Source organism: Dromiciops gliroides, chromosome 5 (genome assembly GCF_019393635.1).
Source record: "Dromiciops gliroides isolate mDroGli1 chromosome 5, mDroGli1.pri, whole genome shotgun sequence".
Taxonomy (NCBI): domain Eukaryota; kingdom Metazoa; phylum Chordata; class Mammalia; order Microbiotheria; family Microbiotheriidae; genus Dromiciops; species Dromiciops gliroides.
Window position 1 is genome coordinate 120,270,874 of NC_057865.1, and position 22,059 is coordinate 120,292,932.

General features: G+C 35.4%; 1 protein-coding gene across 6 annotated transcripts in view; it reads left to right on the forward strand.

Moving 5' to 3' along the window:
- GRM8 (glutamate metabotropic receptor 8) overlaps positions 1-22,059 on the forward strand; it is a 952,263-nt gene that overhangs the window by 925,878 nt on the left and 4,326 nt on the right. For 5 of the 6 annotated variants that reach the window (XM_043969215.1, XM_043969212.1, XM_043969217.1 and 2 more), the window contains one exon: positions 15,386-15,687. In XM_043969215.1, coding sequence (XP_043825150.1) covers positions 15,386-15,682 — 297 coding nt within the window. In that variant the 3' untranslated portion in view covers positions 15,683-15,687. The remainder of the gene's footprint in view (positions 1-15,385; positions 15,688-22,059) is intronic. The other variant, XM_043969213.1, reaches the window with a different exon arrangement.

Genomic DNA, 22,059 nt, shown 5'->3' on the forward strand with positions numbered 1-22,059 from the left:
TATCCCATCCAAATTCACAGACCCCCTGAAATCTATATAATAATTCATTCAGAGTTTGTGGTCCCCAGGTAACTAATTCTTTCTTTAGAGGATAGTAAGTTACAGTCTCTGTCACAGTACTCATCAGTAATCATCCATATTGCAAAAGTATGATATTGATTACAATGAGTCTGAGTGAACATGGGTTGTTTAGTATTACTTAGCACTATGAGTGGAAACCTTTATTCCTTCTGATGATGAGTCACTTGTGCCCTATTTATATAAAAAGAGAAAGAGAAGACATGTTTTCTTCTAGTTGTTGCCTAAGGGATCTGTAATATGATATGCTATAGTTAGATATAGAGGATTGTGTATATATTTACATGCATATATGTAATATTTTTGAAGTTACATTTCCCCATCTGATCTCTAAAAAAGGAAATGTGATCTCTAACAAAGTAGTTAAGATAAACAGCTTGAGAAGGAAACTTTTAAAAACTGAATTTCAATTATAAAGTTAAGAAAAGATGAAATGACAAGTGGGAAAGATCCTTGTAATAGGTATGTCAAATTGAAATCAGATTTGGGGGAGGGAGGGTTGCAATGGCAGATTGAAATGAAGGGAGAAGGACAGTAATCAAAGACAATCCTATTTGCTTACTTAAGAATGGAGTATGGCAATAGTTGTCAAAATGACAGAGATGGATAAAGCAAGGTCAGAATTTAGGTCTTCTCTCTGTTAAATCAAAGACAGATATTTATGTAAAAAGGAGGTCAGGTAGAAAAAGCTCACATCTGGCATCAGAGCAGTTTTACTTCCATTGAAAGTGCTGAATTACCCATTCAACAAGATAAACTATTGAAGACATTGATTTTCAGTCTGCACACTAAGGACACCTGGGAGGACTCAGTGTTATTTCAAAGGGTCCATGAATCAATATGAACATCAACCATTGTCATTTTGGTATTTTTTTATCTCTAGGAAAACAAGCAATAAGATTCCATATACAATATTTATGGGAAGCATAGCTTACATAAATTGAATAAATTATAACTTTCATTCATGTTGTACAATTTTAAAAAGTACATAGAGATTATTATTAATGATAAAATACATATTAACAGTGTTACTGATGTCATATTTCTCAACATGCATTTTCACAATTTAATTTTTTTTGGGTGGGGCAATGGGAGTGAAGTGACTTGCCCAGGGTCACACAGCTAGTAAGTGTCAAGTGTCTGAGGCCAGATTTGAACTCAGGTACTCCTGAATCCAGGGCCTGTGCTTTATTCACTGCACCACCTAGCTGCCCCCTCAATTTACAAATATTAATTGACTTATTGTAAATCAGTTATTAAGCATTTTTAAGTGTTTACTATATGCCAGACACTATACTAAACACTGGGCACATAAATAAAAGCAAAAAAGAAAGATAATTCCTACCTTCAGGGTACTTACATTTTAATGGAGAAAGACAACATATAAAATAGAGCTGAAAAGGTAAAAGGAAGGGTGGAGAAAAACCTACTCAGGGTAATGGTAGAATGGTGGTGATATGAAAAATAGGACATGTCTTGTCTGGGCCTTCCTAAAAATTGAGATTGTAGGAAGAACTTAATAATGGAAAAAGGGAGCCACAGGAGGAGAAGGAAGAGGAAGCTGAAGCATGTTGGAAAATTCTAGGGAATGAATCGAGTTTTATAGGGTTTATAGGGTTTTATTAAAAATGTGTCTTGGGCAGCTAGGTGGCACAGTGGATAAAGCAAGGGCCCTGGATTCAGGAGGACTGGAGTTCAAATCTAGCCTCAGACAATTGGCACTTACTAGATATGTAATCCTGGGCAAGTCACTTAACCCTCATTGGCCCACAAAAAGAAAGAAAAGAAAGAAAAGAAAAGAAGAAAAAAAGAAAAAAAAAGTATCTTCATCTTGAGTCCTTCATCATGAGTTAAACTCAAGAACCACTGATTTAATGTACTACACCAGCTATAAACTGTATGAAATGATTAATGACTTGTAAATTCCTTGACTAAAACTTTAGTGTGGCCCTTGGATATGTCAGGTAGATTTGCGATATGATCTATGTGAGTGCTTCATTCATATTGTAACTCATTTGTTCTGTCTCATTCTGTACCACCACTGCTTCTGACTTCCTGTAATTCCTTTAGAGGAAGGAGGTCCTCTCAAAATATGAGGAATGTTCTAGATTTCCCTAAATTAGGTGAATACCAATGTGGGACACACACACTGTCTATCAGTTATTTATCTCTTGCAGCGTGACCTCCTTTCTAGTCATATATATACATATATATATATGTCATTAAGCATATATATATATACATGTACATATACATACATACATATATATATATATATATATATATATATATATATATATATATATATATACACACACATGCTTAATGACATTTTTTGTGCTGTATCTCCTATACAGTTGCTCACTGTAACTTTTCCTTGCTAGTAGAGGTCTGCTTTTTCATTTTTTTGGAAACTGGTGCTAATAGAAATAAATGACATGAACATAAGCCTTGTGTAGTGTAAATAGCATCTCTTCCTTTTTTAGAGTACCACTGGCTTTGTCCAGGGATTCTATATTGTCATTGGTCATAAGAACAAAATAGAGGATAAATCTATCACTACAAATAGAAGAAATAATCCCCAGTGCACATAGAACTGATGATGTTCACAATCCTTCTATATGTGAAAATTAGAAAACTAATATGTTGTAAAACATATGGTTATATGTTATTTAGGGATAATTTTTAAAAGGATTTTGGTTCTATTGATTTGTAACTTATGATTATAGAACTGAAAGGCACATAGGGACATTGAATATCATCTCCTTCAACATGCTCATTTTACAGATTTTTAAAAAATGCAGATGGGTCCTATAACTATAATTGAATGAATGTTTTAAAACACATTTTGTAAACTTGCACTCTTCCATAGGTAAGTAGCATTCATGTAAAATCAATACATTTTTCAAAATGAGGTCTCGAAGAATTCAACATTTCTTTCACCTATTTTTGATTTCTTGACTATTGGAGGGCTTTTAGAGTTATGATATATTGACTTCATCTTGTATTTCTTTCTAATCTCATCAAGATGTAAATATGTATATTTTCCTTCACATATTTCTATTTGGTAAGGACATGTACTTTTCCAGTATAGCCAAATTACTATGGAAGCTTGGTAAGAACTACTGATGAGAAATAAATTATACTTTTTATTGGTCCACAGGAAAGTTAGAGGCATTGAGTGTTTTCAACTTTTTCATTTTACTTACCAATGTTTCATATATCTTGCTTGGGATGAAAATGTGCTTAGGCTTCAAGCTATAGTGATCTTAGCATCACTGGAGTTCAATCCCACAACTACATAATTCACCCCACAATCAAGGGTACACTGTCTTCCATCTTACCAACAAGCTCTTTTCCAAAAGTGTTGGTCAGTTAGTCAATAAGCATATTTCCTATGTGGCAGTCACATGTTAAGAGTTGAAGATACAAAGAAAGGCAAAACATAGTCCCTGAATTCAAGGAGTATAGTGTCTAATTGAGGAGAAAACATGAGAAACAACTACTTACAAGGAAAATCTATATTGGAGAATGTGAAGGAAGCCATGGAAAGCAATAAGTAGAGATGAGATGGAAGAAAATTCCAGGCATTAGAGGTAGCCAGGGAAATCACCAAGTGTGGAGATGGAATAAGTGTTAGGATTAGGGTTATAGTTATACATTGTCTTGTGCAAAGAAGAGCAAGAAGGCCAGAATCACTGGATCACAGAATACATAGAGGGGGTATAAAGAATAAAAAGACTGGAAAGACAGGGAGGGGCAAGGTTTAGAGGGGCTTTCAATGCCAGACAGATGATTTAATATTTGACACTAGAAGTAATAGGGAGCCACTAGATTTTTTTTAAATGGCTGCTGGTGGTGCTATAATGACATGGTGCTTTAAGGAGATCAATATAAGAACTGATTGGAGGATGGACTGACATGGAGAGAGATTTGAAGCAGGAAGACCAACCACTAGGCTGTTTGTATTAGTCCAGTTGTCTGATGATGAGAGTCTGAATCAGGGTGTTGGAAGCATTAGAGAAGAGAGTCTATATAAGAGATGCTATGAGGTAAAATTGGCAGGATTTAATAGTAGACTGGATATATGGGAAGTGTGAGAGATTAAGGAGTCAAGAATGACACCTAGCTCATATATGACTGGGAGAATGGTGGTGCCCTAAACAGTAATATGGAACATCCAAAGGAGGAAAGTTTGGAGGAAAATATGAGTTCAGTTTTGGACCTATTGAGTTTAATTTTTTATGAGATATCCAGACTGTGATGTCCACTAGGCAGTTGGAGATGTGAGTCTGGAGATTAGAAGAAAAGGGAGAACTAGATAAATAGATTTAAGAATCATTTTCAGACAGTTGATAATCACAATAAGGGAAATTGAGTTATCGATCAAAACAGTATAGGGAGAAGAGAAGGCCCAGAATAGAGCCCTTGGAGACTCCCAATATTATACAGGTTATGACCTGGATGGGGATGCAACAAAAGAGAATAAGAATTGGTAGGACAAGTAGAAGGGAAACCAGGATAGATTGAGTAGAAGAGGGTGATTGACATTGTAAAAGGTTGCAGAAAGGTCAAAAAGGATGAGAATTGAGAAAAAGGTTATTAGATTTGGCAGTTACAAGATCATTGTTAACTTTGGAGAGAGTAGATTTCATTGAATGATGAGGTGAGAAGACAGTCTGTAAATAGCTATGTATTTGTAAGTCAATTGTTTGGAAATGACATTTTCTCATAAAATGGGGCTGGTACTCAGACCAGCTCACAAAAGTCTTATTCTAACATAATACAGTAGAAATAGGACATATCTGTGTATTTGGTAGAAAGAATAATGTGGCAGTTCAAGTATCATGTAAAGTGACTAGGGTATAGTAAAGGCTTAATTTTTTTTCATTTTTTTTAATCAAAGGAATTAAAAAGAAATATGAGAATATTTTATCTAGTTTTATTTATTTTGAATACTAGAATTTGAGAAAAGGGATTTTTGTAATTAGAGGAAGGAGAAGAAATAGTAGGTCCATGACTTCTAGAAGCTCATTATCTTGATGAGAAGAAATCTTTTACATATGTGAAACAGGTAGAGAACAGACAATTGTATAAAATACTAAGCTCTCTGATATAGGCTATGTGTAATAAGAGGTTAGATCACAAGGTCATAGATATAAAACCAGAAGGGATCCTATTAGTTGTCCAGCACAACTCCCTTCCTCCTTATTCTATAGATTTGGAACCTGAGGTTCACAGAGGCTGTGACTTGTTCACAAAAACAAACAAAAAACAACAACAAAACAAAACAAAAAGAAAAAAACCTAGTGAGTGTACAGTTACTTTGCACACAAATCCAATGCTCTTTACATGTCATTAAATTGCTTCTTTAAAGGGACCTATTTGTGGCTATCCTACAAGTAGCACCTGATCCTTTGAAGTTATTTCTACATTATATCAAAGAACCTTGATACTTTGAATTTTCCTGTTCTTTATCAACCATGATTAAGGTTGGTTTGGATCTCACAACTTGGATAGGGAAAAGGACTATGTGAGTTTAGGAGAAATGGAACTATATACATAATAAATTTTGATTACCATATAGATTGGTTTTGCCTAACTTTTTAGAGGAGCTAAGTGGATTAGAATTCTGGGCCTAGAGTCAGGAAGACTCATCTGCTTGAGGTCACATCTGTCCTCAGACATTTACTAGCTGTGTGATCCTGGGCAAATCTCTTAACCCTGTTTGCCTCAGTTTCCTTATTGGTAAAATGAGCTAGAAAAGGAAATGGCAAACCACTCCCGTGTCTTTGCCAAGAAAGCCCCAAATGGATTCACAAAGCTTTGGACACAACTGGAAGTGACTAAGCAACAACAATTTTTTTTTTTCTTATTTGTAACAATGGGGTTCTCCTTCACATGGCAGGGGAAATGGGGCAATATTCAGAAATTACTGTGATGTAGAAACAAAAGATCAATGAAACTAATTTAAAAATAAAAAAAAAGATTGAGCTGAAATGAAATGAATAAGATAAAAGAAAGAGTGTGTGATGTGTTACATATATCTGTAAAGAAGGAATAGGTGGTGGGGGAAAGGTGTTATAAACAGTTCCCCTTATAAGTTATCAGGTCACATCACTGGTGGAAGACCATTTAGGTCTTGGGTTGGAATGATCTTGGGAGAAGTAGAGGCTGAAGTTGAATGAAGTTGTGTCTATATATTTGAGAAATACACAAATTGGAAATTATATGATGAGGATCACCATTAAGTAGGGAGCATTAGATGACTGATGGTTAAAATATCCACCTTGGTTCTAAAATATTTACCATATAGGAAGATAATAAAACTGATTTAAAGATTATCTTATTAAGATTATAGGCTATCCACTGATTTTCCCTTTCTTCAGATTTCTTTATATGTAAATTGTCCACATAAAGGGGATACTCAGAACTCTGAAAGCAACAGAGAGAAAATTCAGTGAATAAATAGTGTGATGAGGCAGGACAGAGCTGATGGAAGAATGCCAGTAAAGAATAAAACATCAAATGAGATAGCAAAGAAGCAAATCACAAAAAGTGGGCTTTGAATTCATCTGTAAATGTTGTAGCAGAAAATTCAGGACCACTGTTTGCTAAATAAATATTTGATTACCTTTCTATGAATATGCTCAATGATATCATTGAAAATTAATGATCACCTTTTTTTTTAGTATTAGTGTGGATTTTTAATAACAAAGGAAAGATATTGCTAGTCTAATATTAAGTTTTTATGTTTAATAATTAATTCTAGTTATTATACATCTCTTGTTTCTCTTCATCAAAAGAGTAGAAGCCTTAGAGACTCCTTCCAAGATCTATTCTTGGACAAACAAGTATGCAACAAGTATTCAAATGTTTATCGAGTGCCTGTTCTGTGCAAACTTTGTCGTTGTCATTCAGAGGGATAAAATTATACTCAGTACATAGACCCTCAACTCATGGAAATCAGTATAATTATCACTGAAATCTCCAGATGTTTATTGAACATTATTTTGCACATTCAATGAGTTTTTTTATTATAGTATTTGTCTACTTAACACTATGGATGAACAAAAACTTTGAGTCTTTAACCTTGACCTATGGTGTCAAACAATGAAATCATAAAATCCCATTTGAATGTGTAAAATAATGTGCAGTAAACCGCCTCTGGATGCCAGAAATATTGTGTTCTTTACCTTATTAACTACTGCCCAATTATCTTTACCTTTCAAACTGGCCAGTCTTCTGACAAGCACATACTGAGAAACATGAGAGATGAGAGTATGTGAATGAAACAATGTAAGTCCATTGCTACTGCAGGTCCATAGTTATATTGTAAGCTCTTTAATGGTGAGGATCATCTTTTCCTACCTTTGTAGTTTTCATGGTGGCTAGCACTCTTGTTGTATACTCGTGTTCAGTGCTCACATGTTGGCCCTGTTATTTAGTCATTAGTGGGGACATGGACATAGCTCCCATGCACACATTTAGTTGTATGCACTTTTACCCATCAATATAAAAGTCTACTCCTTTACTACTGGAGAAAACATAGTTGACTGAATGGAAATTTCAATATAGTAGAAAACCAGGTTAGTGAAGTAGGAAGAGAAAGGAGTAAAGAAAAGTCCATTTCTTCTAAGTAGCTGGGGAAGTATATTGCTAGCAAAATCTTTCACTCAAAAGGAAAAAAAAAAGAATAATAGGCATCATCGGGTAGTTACAGTGTCCTATTGATATTTCAAATCTATATCATATATTAGGGTCTTGCCTAATTTTAAGTAAATGTTGTTTTTCATTTCTCATAAATCAATTATCCATTTCATTTTAAGTAATAGAAGGTCTTCAAGCGCAAGAGACTTAATTCATGGGCTCTAATTTCCACAGAATTATAGTGGATCATTGAACTGTTGCTTATGCTTGTTTTCCATGAGCAAGATGATTTACATTACTTTTTCATTAATATTAAAAGTTGAATTTCTAGGTAACTTGATATTCCCAGAGTTCCATCCTTGGGGATAAGTTGTAGAATATGTTAAATTATTGGTATTTAAGATGTGTCTTCCCATATTGAGCTCACAGTGAGAATATTCAGTGACATTCTGAAAGATTACCTCATGCCTTTAAGTAACATCTTAAATAAGATCTTTAACTTCATTTAGATGTAATTTCTAAGGTATGGTAGTTCATAAAGAATGTGGTACATGAACTGATTCACATTAAACCTACTTTGTTGAAACTAATTTCCCTATTTATTGAATCTTTAATTGAACTAGTTTGCTGAAAGGATAGACTGCAGTAAGACATTTGTTGGGGGAATTGGCATTCTGGCATCTTAACAAAGTATCTTCTGGTTAGGGAAAGAATATTGACTGTATAGTACAGAAATTATATCAAGCCAGAAGAGAACATTCTCAAGTAACTTTATGAAGGAAGATATAATTCTTGGGCCAGTTGAATGAATATATAACAACAATAATGCAAATTGAAAATTTGAAAGAAATAAATTGATGAACCTTTTCCCCCTACATAACACCAACATGCAATTTGCCATTTAAAATACAGAATTGACTCTACATTGTTTCTATGCTTTCTTTTAAACAGACTATTCTGGTGTTTGAATAAAATATACATCACTGTTTCCTAAACTAAGAGCAACCAGATGGGACAATAGAGTTTATTTATCCCCAACCTCTTCCTTTTAACTGAGGGTCCAATAAGTTATGCCTGAGCAAGAATCCAGAATTTTTGACACCTAATAGGTTCTATTCCATGGTCCTTAGCTCTGCTATAACTCTACAGATCCTCACATCGGTACTTTTTCTATAGTTTGGTATGCTTTCCATAGGATTGTCAATTGTTGTTGTTATCCTTCTCTCTCAAAGAGGACCATGACATTGGGGTGATCTCATGGCTTGCACTGAATTGACTTTAAATGAAGGAGGGCTGTGCAAGGTCACCAACCTCCTCAAGAACCATCAGGGTCCAGTTGCAAGATATACATCAGGATGACTGCAAATGGCCCTGAATGTTTAAGACAAGTAAGTGACTCTCCCAGGGTCACACATCTAGTAAGTGTCTGAGGTGAGATTTGAACTCAGGTCCTCTTGAATCCAGGAATGGTGCTTTATCAACTGTACCACCTAACTGCCCCCATGCTTTCCATAGGAACATTGATTTAGAGCTAGAAAGAATCTTGGAGGTCATTTAGAAACATACCTTCATCTTACAGGCACTGAGGCTTAAAGAGACAGCTAGGTAGTTCAGTAGACCAAGAATCAGGAAGACTTGATTTCAAACATGGCTTCACATACTTACAGGTAATCCTGGTCAAGTCATTTCACCTCTGTCTTTCTCCCTTGGCAAAATGGAGGCAATAATAACACCTACCTTTCAGAGTTGTTGTGAGGATAAAAGGAGGTAATATTTATAGTGCTTTGGAAACCTTAAAGTGATACATATATATATATATATATATATATATATATATATGTGTGTGTGTGTGTGTGTGTGTGTGTGTGTATACACACATATATATGTATATCTATATATAAGCTATTATTTTTGTTATCATGCATATCATTGTTATCATTACCATCATAGTCATGTTTGTCATCATCAACATCATCAACACAGAAATTAAGGGATTCTGCTCAGGATTTCTCAGGTAGCAAGTTTCAGAGACAAATATTCAAACCCAGGTCTTAAATCAATGCTAGCCTTGAAATTGTATTTATAATATTATGTTAACTTTAAAATAGAGGATATAATTTATATAGGCCCAGGAAGAAAATGGCTATATAGTCACGTCTTTGTGCCCTCTTATCTACTTTTTAATTAGATATATAACATTTTCCTTGAGTATTAGAAGGCTATTGCAGGAGTCCAAGCAAGAGACAATGAAGGCCTGAGAAAAAGTATTGGAGAAAAAGAGATGGATGGAATTGATGCATCTCAGGAAGGTAGAAACAACAAGATTGGGGAATTGATTGGATATGAGTGGTGAAGGAGAAGAGTCAAGAATGACACTGAGATTGCAACCAAAGTAACCAATAAGGTAATAGGGAGGTTCTGAAGAGGTGAGATTTAGTAAGGAAAGGCAAGTTTTATTTTGTACAATGTTGGGGTTGAGAAACTTATAGGACATCAAGATTGAAAGGTCCAGTAGGTAGTTGGGATAGACCTCAGGAGCTTGTCTATGACTGGATATAAAGATCTGGGACTCATCTGTAAATATATTGTAGCTGACCTCATGGGGTCTGACAAGATTAGCAAATGAGATAATATAGCAAGAAAAGAGCATCCAGGACAGAACCTGTATACCTACTTACTGGATATGACATGAATGAAGAGCCAGCAAAGGAGACTAAGGAGCGAGCATCTGCTATGTTTGGAATTCTGTACTCATTTCTGTAACAATAGACAACAACAAAAACACAATCCTTGAACTTGTTAACTTTATAGTCAAATCAGAGACAGAAAACTTTCACATTAGAAACATCACTAGAATGAATAGCCACAAAATTCAATATGTAAGTGCATTTCTGTCTTTCAGAATCCATCATTTCTTTCAAAATTCTAATCGGTCTCCATCTTCTCCATGAAGTTTTTTTTTTTAGATTCACCATCTCTGATTTCAATGCTAGTGTACTCCCTGACAGTTGCCTTGTATTAATTTTGCTTATATTTATATCTGTACATGTTGACTCCCCAGATTAAATGTAAGCACCTTAAAGTCAGAGACTATTTACTTTCTGTCTTATGTATCTGCAGCACTGAGTGCAGAGTAGGTGTTTTAAAATATTTGTTAATTGATTGGTTGTTTGAGGGAAGGGTCAAGAATTTTCATTTGTGGTTTTTGTCATGAAAGGCTTCCTGGAGGAGTTGAACTTGGAAAACTGAATGCTCAATATCCTTGAGGGGAGGAAGTTATTATATTAATAACCCTTGCCTAATGCAATAGTTTGCAAAAGGGCACTGTTTTGTGCTCCCTTAGGAAAACCGGGCCCTTATGAATAGGAGAAGTAGACAATTGCTTACTTTTTTGATTTCTAAAGTACCAGGAAGTTTCTGAAATAAATATATATTCCACAGTTGTTCACTGATGTTGAAATTTAACCCTAAGCACTGTCCTTACTTTAGTTTAATGCTTTGATTTATATTAACATAAAAACACCCCTGGGAAAGATAATCCTTTTTTAAGCTTTATTCAGTCTACAACTTAACTCCCAAATACCCTCCCTCTATTCCCTTATGCATTCCTTCTTACTCTTGATAAACAACTTTTTTTTTTTAATTTCCTGTACATGGCACTCAATTATCTGTTGACAACTGTTTGTTTTTTGTTCAATGGGGTCCAATGGCTCCCTATTAACTCTAGAATCAAATAGATATAAAGGCCTCAATTTGGGTTTGAAAGCTCTTTGTAACTTGGCTACTTCCTACCTTCCTAGTTATCTTACACATTATTACCTCAATTAATTCAACTATGGCCTACTTCAGTCAACCAAGTGATCACTCTACAAGTACTTATCAAACTCCTACTGTGTGGCTGGCTTGGTTCCAGGCCCCAGGGGATAGAAGAACAAAAATTAAACAATCTCAACTTTCAATGAGCTTACATTCTAATGGTGGAGACAAGAAGTCCATATACAAATACATACAGTATAAATTCAAAGTTAATAAATATGAATATATACAAAATAGTTTAATAAAAGGACATATGGAAGAGAAAGCACCTAGCATTTAGGGGATACAGAAAGGTTTAAGTCTGAACATGGTTTTTAAAGTAGGCTTATTTTTTTTTGGTGGGGCAATGAGGGTTAAATGATTTGCCCAGGCTCATACAGCTAGTAAGTGTCAAGTGCCTGAGGTCAAATTTGAACTCAGGTCCTCCTGATTCCAGGGGCAGTGCTCTATTCACTGAACCACCTAGCTACCTACCCCTAAGGTAGTCTTTTTTTTTTCTTTCTTTTTTTTTTAAGTGAGGCAATTGGGGTTAAGTGACTTGCCGGGGGTCACACAGCTAGTTAAGTATTAAGTGTCTGAGGCTGGATTTGAACTCAGGTACTCCTGACTCCAGGGCTGGTGCTCTATCCACTGTGCCATCTAGCTGCCCCCCTAAGGTAGTCTTAAGAAAAGAGAGGGACTTAGGAAGGAAGGGAGAAAAATTTGGAATTCAAAATCTTACAAAAATGAATGTTGAAAACTATCTTTACCTATAATTGGGAAAAAATAAAAGACTATTAAGGAAAAAATTCAACTCATGGAATTTAGCTTTTCACAAGTCTATCTGATTCTGTGAAACAAATATCACACTTCTTTTTTACAAAGAGAGATAAACAGACAGACAGACTCATGAGATGAGGTAAGGAGAGAGTGCCTTCTAAATCTTGAGGACAACCAGTGCAAATATCTGGAGCTGGGAGGTGTATAGTATGCTGTATAAGGTCAGCTCGAAATCCTCCTGAAACAGGAAGTGTTTCCTGCTCTGCCCAGCTGCAAACACCTTTGTTTGTTGGATTAACTCCACTTTATGCTTCTAGGATAGGGAGAGAGACAGACAGACAGAAACAGAGACAGAGACAGAGAGCCAGAGAGAGACAGAGACACAGAGAGGCAGAGATAGGCAGAGAGATAGACACAGAAGCAGAGAGAGACAGACACATACACAGAGGCTGAAACACAGAGAGAGACAGAGTCACAGAGACAGAGAAATCTATACATGTTTATATACATATATTTCTTAATATATGTACATGTGACTATTATATGTATATGCATGCATGTAGCTATTTATTTACAGGCTATCTCCTCTTTTATGATGGAGACTTCATTATTGTCATTTTTGAGGTCTTTATTTGTATGCCTAGTGCTATAAATGATGGCTGACATATAGTAAGTGCTTGATAAATGTTTGTTGACTGACTATTCCCCATCCTGGAATACTCTCTTTCAATTGACTGTCTCCTCTATAATTCCCCACATGATTTCTATCTCTTCTTCCTGTGAACTATCTGTGTATTCATCTCCCCTAGCAGACTATAAGCTACTTGAGGACAGAGGCTTCTTTTATTATTCTTGGCCCTTATGACATATATAATAAAAGCTTATTTTAAAAATTTTCTTTGATTTGATTTCTTTTTTGTAAATGAGTTTGAGGATCTATCATAAGGATGCACTTTGAGAGAAAGAGTTTAAGAAACTAGGTTCTGAGTAGTGAAAAATATACAAAGGTCAAACACTGATTACTTTACAGTTTTGCCAAGGACACATGCTAATTTTTGGTATAATGAGAAAAGATCTTTCTGATCATTCATATCTTGCTTGTCAGTCGCTGAGGCCTCCCATGAAACACAATAATGGTATATTCTTATATGGGTGAAAATGAACTCAAGAATAATACTTTATTCACACTTTGGTACTATCTATTATGATCTTGAAGGGCAAATATTAAATAAATGCACATGTATACTTCTTAGAGGGCTTCCAGAAAATGATGAATGCTATCTGAAATAAAGTCTCTGTGTAATAACATTCTTTATTTATTCATTTATTTATTTATTTATTTTTAGTGAGGCAATTGGGGTTAAGTGACTTGCCCAGGGTCACACAGCTAGTAAGTGTTAAGTGTCTGAGGCCAGATTTGAACTCAGGTACTCCTGACTCCAAGGCCGGTGCTCTATCCACTGTGCCACCTAGCTGCCCATAATAACATTCTTGTCAGAGTCACGTGCATTTCCTTTACAAGTACCAAAATTTTGCCTTTTTTATTCAGTTATGAAATTTTTTTCTTACCAGTTAGTTTATAAGACAATAGGGATATACTTGCCCTCAATGAGCCTATTATCCTATTGGACTTTTTTTTAAACTTTTAAGAACTTATCCTCTATTATGGGACAAAAGACTCCTAGGGAGACTTCTAAGTGAAGCCATCAGAAATCTTCCCAATTTTTTTGTGCTTTTTAAAAGTCACAAAGGGGTAAAATCTTATAAATTTCATAAATTATCTGAAAATAATTTTCAAAAAGTTATTAAAACGTCAGATCACTTTGTGACTTTTGGCTCACACTGTATATTTCCCTCTAGATATACTGTTTTAGGAAATGGTAACTGAAGTTCAGAACATATTCTTGATGCTAAAATACATGGGGCCATAGCATGTATCTTATCAAACTTTATCTCTTACTCATCATCTGACAAATTGTTTTTCATGTTTATTTGTTTAAATTAATTTGTCAATTATAGAATAACACTTTTTAAGGATAGAATCATTAGATTTAGAGCTGGAGAGGTTCTAAGATACCCTGTGGTCCAAATCTCTCCCAACAAAACTGAGGACAGGTGAGATCAGTTGATTTGACTGAGATGCTAGAGGTTGTAGGTAAACTACTTTACAAACCTTAGAATGCTATATGAGGAGCTTTGCTGACAGGGTGGTAATGATTAGCAAAGCTGAGATTCCAACCCACATCATATAATCATAGCTATAGATATTGAAGGGACCTTCTGTCCCTTAACAAGTGAGAAAATTGAGGTTGAGAGAGACCAAATGATTTTTTCAGTGTCTCATGTGGTAATAAAACTTAGCTAGCTATATTCTGAGTCAATTTATAGGATCATAGGTTTAGAAAATTGAAGATATCGTAAAGGTCATCTAGTCCATCTTCATTTTATTTTACAGATAAAGAAACTAAATTTTAGAGGGTTAAAGTGACTTGCTCAAGGTCTCACACATAATAAAAGGTAGAGCGAGCTGAGATCTGCCATCAAAGCTATCATCCTGTGCTATGAAACCCAACACTATAAGAGCATTAGTGTGGAGAGGTGATATTTAACTTCCTCTAGACTTTAAAGATTTTTATTTCCAGGTTCACCTTCTGTCTGCAGAAAGAGAATCCTCTGGTCTCACATCTCTTTCACTGGAGAGGCCCTGTCTCACACAGTGTCTTGCTTGTTGGTTAGGCTGTTTTTGTAGTCTGTTTTGCATGTTTGTTTATAATCCAGAAATGAAACTAAGGTACAGAAGTTCAATTGTTTTTATAGGAACTTTATCTAATAAACATTACTGCCTTTCCCACCCACATTTTCAGGAAACAAGAAATAAGAAAGGAGTACTTGACTGTAATTAAGGACAAATGGAGAGACGCAGCTTCCTATTGTACACACAACAGAGGAGTATAGCATAGCATTTTCACCTTTAGTAGGTGTTGATATGTAGCACACACTTTGAGAAAACAGTACTGTGATTTGCTCTTCTGCCAATGAAGCTTGCTAACATTTCTTGTAATTTTTTTTTCTCTCCCCTCAGATGTACATCCAGACAACAACACTTACTGTCTCCATGAGTTTAAGTGCTTCGGTATCTCTGGGCATGCTCTACATGCCCAAGGTTTATATTATAATTTTTCACCCCGAGCAGAATGTTCAGAAACGAAAGCGGAGCTTCAAGGCTGTGGTGACAGCTGCCACCATGCAAAGTAAACTGATCCAAAAGGGAAATGGTCGACCAAATGGCGAGGTGAAAAGTGAGCTCTGTGAAAGTCTAGAAACCAACAGTAAGTCATCTGTAGACTTTCACATGGTCAAGAGCGGGAGCACTTCCTAATAGATGTACGTTCCATGCCAATCCTGTTTCTTTCTCATGGACTGGGGGATTTGCTGCATGGGGGCCTGGCATGCCAGAATTTATATGCCACATTTGGAAGATAGTTACTTTAGTAGGATGGAGGGCCAGAACCAGAAGGGAATCTGAAGAGCATTTAGCCCACCTCCTCTTAAACAGATGAGGAAAATAATGCTCACAGAGGAATAGTAACAGATCCAATGACATACACTTATTTAAAGGTTGGATGGGGACTAGACACTGAGTCTCTGATCCTCAATATTTTGTTCTTTGTTCTACCCATGGTACCTTTCAGCTAAATACAAATGATTTTATGACTGGTATTCTCCAGAGGCCCCTAAAGCCAGGGAGCATCTGCCTTCTCTTGCCTTATAAGTGCCATATCATACTCTACTCTTGCTAATTCAGAACACTGTATAATTTAATGTGTATCAATATAGCCCCGCTGAGTAAAGAAAAATGCTTTTTAAATCAGTTAAATGTTTTACTGAAAACAATATTGGACACCAATATAACCATGCAAACTTTTAAATAATCATGTATCATTTAATTTCAATGAATGAAATATAACTTTTTTCTTTTCTTAGTCTAACACTATCCAATATCACCCCCATTTGACTACCACAACCAAGAGTGGAAGCCTTCCCTTATAACAAATAGGTATAATCAAGGGGAAAAAAAGGACTTTAGAATCTTTTGAAAAAATTAGAATTTTTTAAAGATTATTTCACAATTAATTGGGCATAACCCCATTTATAGCTTTTACCTGTGTAATATTCCAAAATGATAAAATTATAAAAAATAACCAGCATTTATTTAGCCCTGTTTACCTTAATATACAGTAAAAAAGTATTTGTTATTTAGATTTCTGGGGAATAATGATTGTTACCTGGTCAATAATTCTTTTTGTTTGTTTGTTTTTTTGTTTTTGTGGGGCAATGGGGGTTAAGTGACTTGCCCAGGGTCACACAGCTAGTAAGTGTCAAGTATCTGAGGCTGGATTTGAACTCAGGTACTCCTGAATTCAGGGCCAGTGCTCTATCCACTGCGCCACCTAGCTACCCCAATAATTCTTTTTAATGTAACTTTTCATTCATATTGCCCTAAGTGGTCTCCTGTTTTGTTTGTTTGTTTGTTTTTACTTTCTTTTTCCTTATTTCAAAGTGACTCACTCTGGCATTAATTAATTGATGTTACCATTTAAATCACCATCATTCAAAAGGCCTGTGAGACAGAAAGGTAACTCCTTCCCTTATAGGCCTCTCCACAACCCACTTACTTCCTCTGAAACTTAAATAACAAATAGGAGCCAGCAGCAACCCTGAATCTGATAAGTATTATGTATTAACTGCTCTATTCCAATTAATTCCTGCTTCTGCTTGTGAGTTGCTTGCTTTACATTCAAAGACATCACAGATATCCATTTCTGGCAAAGAATGAAATGATACACCTTTTGTCATCCTAGATTCAGTGGGTGAATGGAAAGAAAATAATAGGTTATAGTCTTTGTCCTTAAATAGTTTATGGTCTTGATGGGAAAACAATTTTCTCTTAATTAAGATCAATTTATATGACAAATACTCTTGCCTCTCTGGAATTCTCCAACTTATTTTGGGTTCCTCTCTGGCTCTTTGATATAAGAAGGAGGAATGTTCTTTAATTAGTATAGTCACAAACAATGTATTTCCCAAATCTACCCATGTCATACTTGGTAATAAGAATATTGGGGGGGGGGCAGATAGGTGGCACAGTGGATAAAGCACTGGCCCTTGATTCAGGAGGACCTGAGTTCAAATCCGGCCTCAGGCACTTGACTCTTATTAGTTGTGTGACCCTGGGCAAGTCATTTAACCCTCATTGTCCTGCAAAAAAATAAAAATAAAAACAAAAATAAAAAAGAATATTGTCCTTTTGTACAGCCATTGGTAGTTTACAAAGCACTTTTGAGAACCACTTTGATCCACACATAGAGATAACTACCAACTACTTAGTCTGATCTCCTATACTTAGGAACATAGTTAATCTGTAACTATAATTTTATTAACCATTCTGATACCTGTTGTGAATTTTACCCCGATTTTCAGAATGAATTCTCATAGCTTCAAATACTGAGCAATGAGAGACTGAGAAACTGTTGAAGGGTGAGAATTAGATGGTTGTGAGGAGCATGATTTTGTTTAGTAAGCAGCCGCAATAAGAGAGTTCATTAGTCCCATGATTACAGGTGAACCATTTACCACTAATGGTTCCATTTTGTTTCCTAGCTTCTTGTGAGCTGATTCCCTTCTATTAGAGTTATTGGTGCTACATTCTTATATCTTGGGAAAGAATTTGGTCTGATATTTTTATATCTTGAAAGCTTTAGTGTGGAAAGTTAAAGCTATTCGTAGGAAGCCAGTAAACCACATCTGGCAGGTTATTTTCTTTTGATTCCTGGCACTTCTCTATATGACTCACTGGAGTCAGCAATGGTGTCTTCCTTATAGCATCATTTCATAAAACTTCATAAAAAAGCTTTAAGGATGAGAGTCACACTAACTTTCAGTGGATGTCAGCATCAGCCCTCTCTGCCTTCCCCATGAGATTCAGTGGAAACTGAAATATCAGTTTTTATTTATTTTTTAAAGGAATAAATGGCTTACTGAGGTGGAAAATTCCCATTATTATCTAGGCTTAATTCCCCTTGATGAAAACAAGCCTTATGGGTTTTGTGATTTTTCTATTATTTTCTGGTTATTTTGAAGGGAAACTAGGCAGCATAAATGTGTTTATGTATTTTTCTTGGAGAACTGACAAATCCTGGGCTCAGATGGAGGACAAGTCAGTAACTCTCTGGAAGGATCAGTTTCTTACCTTTGGAAGGTGAATCAAAGGTAGAAAAGTGCTTCAAGATAAAAAAATAATAAATTACTCTTTGAAGCATCTCTAAGTACATATTAGTAATTAGAAAGTTCATTTACCTCCCATTGGAACAGTAGGCTTCTACATAGGAACCCTAGGTGATTTCTACTTAAAATGAGGAAGAGGTCACATAGTGCAACATTTCAGCCCTCAAACATTTTAGGCAGGACCCCTCATCTATCTAGCAAAGAGGCATTTCCTTCTATATAAAGATAGGTTGACTACTTTTTGCCTGTATTTGGAGACTCGTATAAAATGTACCAGTTAAGATATTTTTATTTATTTTTCCTGTGCTCTCTGTGTAGTTTTTTTCCCTCATTCCCTTTAAGTGATTGCATTTCCCTTTTCCCCAAACATGAGAATTTCTGAAACCCCCATGCAATTAATATTCCAGAATATCACTTTGCTTTTCTACCAGTAATATGTCTTATGGATATGAAAATAGAATTGATTATCTTGAAAACCTTGGTCACTCCAATGTATGCAGCTACCTGTTGTGATAAAGTGAAGGAAATAATTTCCCACATATTCCCAAACTCTCAGTCAAATCTTAATAACTCAGTTTGTGAATTATCCTTGTCTCTTTATTCATCTCCCTTTAGCTTCCTGGCTTTTGCCAATTCACTATCTGATATATTTCCATCCAAATATTCTCAAAGAAAGGGAGAGAGCTTTTTTTCTTTCCTTTTTTAACCTTCTTTCTTTTCTTTTCTATCTCCTTCCCTTTTTCCTTCCTTCCTTCCTTTTTTTCCTTCCTTCCTTTTTTTCTTCCTTCCTTGAAAATAATCATCTTTAGTGGTTTTCTTTTCTTTTTTTTAATTCTCTGTGTTAAAATGATCCTATGTTAGCACCAATAGTTAAACGTTAAGCACATTGGAATTCCCTCCTTTTCTCATCTCTACTTTTAAAACATGACTTTAAGATTATTTTAACAATGCCCCAGGCAGAGACCTCAATAATATCATACTCCTCAAGTCACAGATAATACATTTAAGGAAATTGGAGGCACAGAGGGAAACTATATTAGTTGCTGAATTTGCAATATTCTACCTGTAACAAAAAAGGTCAAATATGGTTTCATGGCCAGGGTCAGAGGGGAGGTGGAAACAAAGTTCTGGGTGTAGGAATTGTATCAACATTGCCTAATTAACAAATGCTGTGTATGGCATTCCTGAAGCTATGTTCATGCATAATTCATTAAAACAGCTGTTGCTGGAAGTTGATTTGTTCTCTCTAGCTCATGAACACAGTGTGGTGCACACAAGGAAATACATATTTGCTATACTCCAAAACTGATTTTCCTATTAACATATGCATCTTCACTGCTGAAAATCTCCCTGGTAGCTCATCCTTATAGATCTGGTCCATTTCTTCCCTGGAATATTCCTGAAGGAAAGGCTCAAATAGGCACAAAATATCTGTCATCCTCAAATATGGTCCCACATAATTTGGTTAGCTTGGTAATCCTTGAAAAAGTCCAGGCTCTAAAAACTTTCCAATTATCTTTTGCCCACTTGATTTACTGATTTTCTCTTTCCTCAAAAATAATTTTCTACTATTTATTCAGGTCCCAATAAATTTCAGTTCTTTTTCCCCCTGATGATCACTGGTACTAGGGAAAAAAAGAAACTTTTAATTGGTTTATTTATCTGTATCTATGAAATCATAGAAATGTATACCCAGAAATGTCCTTAAGGGATCATTTAGTCTAATCTTCTCCTTTTGCACATATTAAAAAGGATGCTTAAAGTGATTAAGTGTCATGAGCAAGGTCATTCTTTCTTACTATACTTCACTTCTTCCAGCAATTTAAGCCCAACACACTAGCTAATGTCAACTAAAAACTTGAAAATGTATTTTCCTGTATAGTCTAAGGTATTCTTCCTAGTTGTACAATGGTAGAAAGCTAGACTTGTAGTCGAGAAGACCTGCATCTAAATTGTGCATCAGGCACTTAGCTGTGTGAACCTGGGCCAGTCATTTACCTTTCCCAGCCTTCATTTTCTCATCTATAAAATAATTACAATAGCACCTAGTTGATTTGTTTGTGTGTGTGTGTGTGTGTGTGTGTGTGTGCGTGTGTGTGTGTGTGAGAAAGAGAGAGAGATTTAACTAATAAAATAAATGTAAAATGATTGGAAAACCTTAAGACCCTATAAAAATTCTCACTGAGCCTGGTTTCTAAATATGAAATATAAGACCTGTTAATTTCAAACAAAATTTAATCTGCTCAATAATTAGTTATGGAATAATTAGCATCCTAATTTGGCTTTCTCTAAAACCACAGTTATGGAATGGATCTTTGGGCTTTAGGCTAAACTGGACTCTGAATCTGTCCTAAAGTAACCTTAAGCCAACCCAATGTTTTCTACATCTAGGGATGATACCCCTCATGCTCTTTGCAAAAGACTTTTCAGTCTAGAATCTAGCTTCTTAAAACTGTGGGTCATGACCCTATATGGGGCCATGTAACTGAATGTGATAAGGGGTCGTGAAAAATTTGGCAACAGTAAATGGTTATGTAGACCTATTTTATATACCTATATACCTGGGGTAACATAAAAAATTTCTCCGGTGAAAAGAGGTTGTGAGTAGGAAAAGTTTAAGAAGCCCTGGTCCAGAAGGACATAGGCATTCCTATATTAGTATAGGTCCCCTATGAGTGGACCTTTAGAAAGTTATTTATTAGTATATTTTCCTTTCCTCCTCCTATTAGTATTTCTCCAATTTACTCCTGCTATGACTTACTACTACTATTACTCCTACTACAACTATTACTAATACTTCTCACTATTTAAAATTACTGCTACTACTACTACTTCTATTACTACTATTGGTACTAATACTAAAATATCTGTCATTCCCAAAGTTTGTTCCACATAATTTAGTAAGTGTTAAGTGTCTGAAGCTGAGTTTGATCTCAGGTCCTCCTGACTCCAGGGCTGGTGCTCTATCCACTTCGCCATCTAGCTGCACCTTTAGTACTAATTTTGAATACTGCTACTACAGACTACTACTATTACTACTACTGCTACTACTGCTTCTGCTGTTGTTATTACTATTAGTACTACCATAACACAACTTTTCCAAGTAGCCAGTCTATCTTTACATGGAAGGCCTCTTTGGTCTAGAACAGATGAGTGGCTTTTCCTGAAATATATTGTTTTCAGTTTCATACATTACACAGTAACATATCTATATTATTATTGTTGTCATTATTATATTGTTATATTATGAGCATTAGTAATAATAATAATCCTTCTAAATATAATAGTAGTGGTGGTTTGTTTTCTCTCTTCTACCAAGTTGCCTGTATAGTCACGACCACTGGCCACTCATTTCTTCTTTTTTATTTCTTTATTAGTATGTTTGTTTTTCATTTACTTATGTGCTTATTTTTCTCTCATCTCTTTGAATCTTATGCAGCTATCCCCTTATGCAAGAAGGGTTGAAGGATT